The sequence below is a fragment of the Mandrillus leucophaeus genome, unplaced genomic scaffold (genome assembly GCF_000951045.1).
Source record: "Mandrillus leucophaeus isolate KB7577 unplaced genomic scaffold, Mleu.le_1.0 Scaffold114, whole genome shotgun sequence".
Lineage (NCBI taxonomy): Eukaryota > Metazoa > Chordata > Mammalia > Primates > Cercopithecidae > Mandrillus > Mandrillus leucophaeus.
Genome location: NW_012099654.1, coordinates 3,803,497 through 3,808,331, shown reverse-complemented (window position 1 = coordinate 3,808,331; position 4,835 = coordinate 3,803,497). Strand labels below are relative to the sequence as shown.

Sequence of the window (4,835 nt, the reverse complement as noted above, 5' to 3'; positions counted from 1 at the left end):
GGGCGATGGCCTGGTATTAAAGAGTCACCTTGGCTTAGATATAAAAATAGATGCGGTTAAGCCGCGGGGGCTACAACGCTGATTTTGCGTATTCCTTTAATGCCGACCTTCTCAGGATTCTGTTCGCTTATCCCGGCGGAGCTCTCCAGCCCCGCGCAGGCCCTCCTGAAATTTACCCAGAGTGGGCGCGGCCATCCCGACCTCGGGACAGGGGTGCAGAGGGCACGGGCGGGGACCGCCGGCCTCCGCCCCGCCACCTTCATCCTAAACCTACTGCCACTTAGGTGCCTGCAAGGAAGAATCGTGGTCTGCTTTCACAGTCTAGAGAAGTCCTAGAGTCCGGACTTGCATCTGGAGATGTCAGGAAAATACCAAATTCCTGCGCTGACCTTTTCTCTTTCACCGTTTAACCGGTACAGACTAACCCTGACCCAGAAAGATAGCAGGGTTCCATCCGGCTTTCCTCCCCTGCCTCTGCCAGCGCTATTCTACTGTCATATGGCCTCTTGCGCCTTTGCTAATTACACATTCCTACTGAAAAAATTAGCCCTCCTGCATTTAAAACATGATATATTGACTTTAAGGTAATGCATATTGTAGTCTAATGTATTTAATAAATGTATTGAGAAACAATATTGTATGTATTAATGTCAAGACTTTCTTTTACTCATTATGCAAGAACCGTAGCATTATGTTCAGCTCATCCAGAAAAGTGGGAAATTGCTTCTTTCATTCCTGGGAAATATTTAACAATCACAATACCAACTTTCACGAATTTCCTAATGATTAGCAAAATTAGCAAGATCAAAAAATACTTCAAAGAATACTTGTTGATACAGATATATTTGACCCTGATTTTAAAAAAAAAAAAATAGGCTTTTCTGCCATGTAAGAATCTATTGTTTCATTTGTATAATATTTAATTAGCCAAAATCTTGACTATTACACATCATTTACCATTTTAATGAAACATAATGAATTAGATTTAATAGAGCAGAAATTTTGGATAGTTGGGTTCTACCTATAGCCAGTGATGGATGAAATTATATGACTTGTATTTACATTTCTAGAGCTATATGTAAGTAGGAGTCCCCAGGGTAATCCCAAACAATTGCCATTTGGGGAAGCTTTTTTTGGCTACCAGACTATACCCTACAGATGTTGAAGCCTCAGGCCTTACTGTAAAGCTAACCAGTACAACTTGTTTATAATATTTGAAATGCCTGGGTATGATTAACTCTTAGCTATTGTCTAAGAAGTGTGCGGGTATTTGTGCCTGAATCAGGGAGGCCTGGCTCCCAAATGTCTGGCTACTCTGGTAGGAGACAGGACTACATTCACCCAGCCCTATGAAAAAAAAAAGTCCAATTTTTTTTTTTTTTAAATTTCAGACAGGGTTTCACTCCCACAGCCTAGGCAGGCTAGAATGCAATGGCGCGGTCTCTACAACTTCCACCTCTACAACCTGCAATTTCTGCAACCTCTGCCTCCCAAGCTCAAGCTATTCTCTGGCGTCAGCCTCCGGAGTAGCTGGGACTACAGGTGCACACCAACGCATACCACTAAATTTTGTAGAGACGGAGTTTCGCCATGCTTCCCAGGCTGGTCCTGAACTCCTGAGCTCAAGTGATCTGCCTGCCTAGGCCTACCAAAGTGCTAGGATTACAGGTGTGAGCCACCACGCCCAGCCTGATTCTCTTTTCCCTACTTGCAACATGACACTGTTTTTGAGAGTTTTTGTTTTTTTCTTTTTAAATCACCATTGACTTCTCTCTTTGGCTGAGATAAGTTTTGCTTATGTTAGTGGGCATGAGGGAAGAGAGAGACCCTCTCATATTGTTTTATATTGTTTTATACTCAGAAAAGGAAAGACAAGAGAAACTAAAGGCAGGTAGCCTGGCACCTAGGAACCAGACCCAAAACCAGGCCTCGGCCTGCCTGACCTAAGCCTAGTAGTTAAAATTCGACCCCTGACCTAACAACTGTTGTTACCTATAGATTCCATACATTGTATGGAAAGACATTGTGAAACCTCCCGTTCTGTTCTCTTTCACTCTGACCACTGGTGCTCGCATCCTCCGTGATGTACCCCCTGGCTTGCTCAATCGATCACGACCCTCTCTCGCAGACCCCCTTAGAGTTGTGAGCCCTTAAAAGGGACAGAAGTTGAGCACCTGACAAGCTCGGATTTTAAGACGCTAGCCTGCCGATGCTCCCAGCTGATTAAAGCCACTCCCTTCACTATCGGTGTCTGAAGGGTTTTGTCTGCGGCTCATCTCGCTACATTTCTTGGTTCCCTGACTGGGAATCGAGGTGATTAACGGATGGTCAAGGCAGCTCCTTAGGCAGCTTTAGCCTGCCCTGTGGAACATCCCTGCTGGGGACTCCAACCAGCCGGAGCGACGCAGATCCTGAGAGCGCTCCCAGGTAGGCATTTGCCCCGGTGGGACGCCTCGCCAGAGCAGTGTGTGGCAGGCCCCCATGGAGGATCAATGCAGTGGCTGAACACCGGGAAGGAACTGGCACTTGGAGTCTGGACATCTAAAACTTGGTAAGACTAGTCTTTGGAACTTGCCCACTCCATTTGAGTGGAAGTGTGGCCTGATCAACCATGGCGTGCCTTTATCGGCATTTTGGTTTTGGTTTTGACTTGGTTTGAATTGTTTGACAGGACTGGTCTTTGGAACTTGCCCACTCGAGTGGAAGCGTGGCCTGATCACCCATGGCGTGCCTTTATCAGCACTTTGGTTTTGGTTTTGACTTGGTTTGAATTGCTTGACAGGACTGGTCTTGGGAACTTGCCTACTCCGTTTGAGTGGAAGCGTGGCCTGATCACCCACGGTGTGCCTTTACCAGCACTTTGGTTTTTGTTTTTGACTTGACTTGGGTTGCTTGATACTTTGGTTTTGGTTTTGACCTGGCTTGGATTTCTTGATACTCTGATTTTGGTTTTGATTCTGGTTTGATGTAAACTGTAACAGTGTGTGTGCCCTTTTTACCCATTCTGTGTTTTGTAGTGTGTGTGTGGGGGGTGTTTTGTCTCAAGGAGACATGGGTCAGGCACAAAGTAAGCCCACCCCACTAGGAACTATGTTGAAAAATTTCAAGAAAGGATTTAAGGAAGATTACGGTGTTACTATGACACCAGGAAAACTTAGAACTTCGTGTGAAATAGACTGGCCAGCATGAGAGGTGGGTTGACCATCAGAAGGAAGCCTAGACCGGTCCCTTGTTTCAAAGGTATGGCACAAGGTAACCTGTAAGCCAAAGCACCCAGACAAGTTTCTGTACATAGACAGTTACAGCTGATTTTAGACCCCCTTCCCCGCCGCAGTAGTTAAGAGAACAGCAGCATAAGCAGCTGGCAGAGGCAAGGAAAGACCAGCAGAGAGAGAGAGAGGAAAAGACAGAGAGGAAGAGACAGAGAGACAAAGAAGGAGTCAAGAAAAGAGAGAGAGAGACAGAGAGGCAGAAAGAGAAAGAGACAAAGGCAAAAGGAAAGTCAGAGAGAGAGAGACAGAAAGTCAAAGAGAGAAAGAAAAAGAGAAAGAAAGAAATATACAAATAGTTAAGAAAAAAACAGTGTACCCTATTCCTTTAAAAGCCGTCTATACCAATTCTAAGTTAATTTAGATTAAACAACGTCTTATTAATAAGAAAGGATAATTGAAATACCAAACTTACAAGGTTTTCAACAAAGTAAAGTTTGCTAAAAGTTAACAGTGTAACATGTATTACAGTAACTTCTAATCTTGTGGCCTTAGACAGTCTAGTCCACAGATATAAAGAAAGTTCGCTTTATTAAAAAAAAAAAAGGCAATGGTTGTCTTCAAAAACAAAAAAAGGAAAAAAAAGGAAAAAAAAGGAAAAAAAAGGGGGGAGAGGCAGAACTTATGTAATAAGAGTGTTATATGGTAAATTCTTGTCCTGAAATAAATTAACTGGTTGTTTAAAGAAAAAAATGTTTGTAATAAGTCAGAAAGTTGAGACATGTTGAAGAATTGTCTGCAAAAGTCGTGAAAGAAAAAAAGTCATAAAAAAATTTATGCAAAAAATGTTGTATAATTTAAAAGTAATAAGGTCTCCTGAGTACTATTGAAGAAACAGTTTATGTGCAAGGTGTGTAAGAAAAGTAAAATATACCTTTGGTAAAAAGATTATAAGGAGGGATAAGAATATGGATTTTTACCTACACTAAAAGGTTAAAAAAAATTATTGTTTTGAAAGTTTAAGCAAGTTTTAAAAGGTTAATTGTAAGGAAAATTCTATGTGTAAGCATATTAGCTGAAGTTAAAAAGGTATCATCCAGTTTTTCTGTGAACTGGACATTAAAGTAAAAACGCAACAGGTTTTTCTTAAAGCACCAACCTGCTCTTTAACAAAAATTATAAAAGGTTAAAAAGAGTCTATAAAATCTTACCTTATGGTCAAACATTAAAAATTAGATAAATATGTCTATAAGGTTTTACTAAAATTAAGTTTAACATTAATAACACACTAATATAAAGGTAAAATTTAGCTTATCTAGTATAAAAATCATACAAGAAGCATTATTAAATATAAAATGATGTTTAACTTTCTTTGGTCTAAAAACTAATAAAAATAGGTGCTAAAGGAAACTTTCATTTTACTAGAGGATCATAGAAGTTAAAAACTTAAAACAAAGTTTGGTAATTAAGACAGCATACCGGAGCCTATTGTGAGGAGAAGGGATGGGCGAGGGATAGAATTAGGAGATATACCTAATGTAAATGACGAGTTAATGGGTGCAGCACACCATCATGGCACATGTATACATATGTAACAAACCTGCACGTTGTGCACATGTACCCTAG

General features: G+C 41.1%; 1 protein-coding gene across 2 annotated transcripts in view; it reads right to left on the bottom strand.

Annotated features, from left to right (window-relative positions):
• FAM169A (family with sequence similarity 169, member A) overlaps positions 1 to 301 on the bottom strand; it is an 84,221-nt gene extending 83,920 nt beyond the window's left edge. The window contains exon 1 of one of the 2 annotated variants that reach the window (XM_011996573.1): positions 177 to 301. In XM_011996573.1, coding sequence (XP_011851963.1) covers positions 177 to 263 — 87 coding nt within the window. In that variant the 5' untranslated portion in view covers positions 264 to 301. Of the gene's footprint in view, positions 1 to 107 lie in introns of both variants that reach the window. The other variant, XM_011996581.1, reaches the window with a different exon arrangement.
• Positions 302 to 4,835: the final 4,534 nt, after the last annotated feature.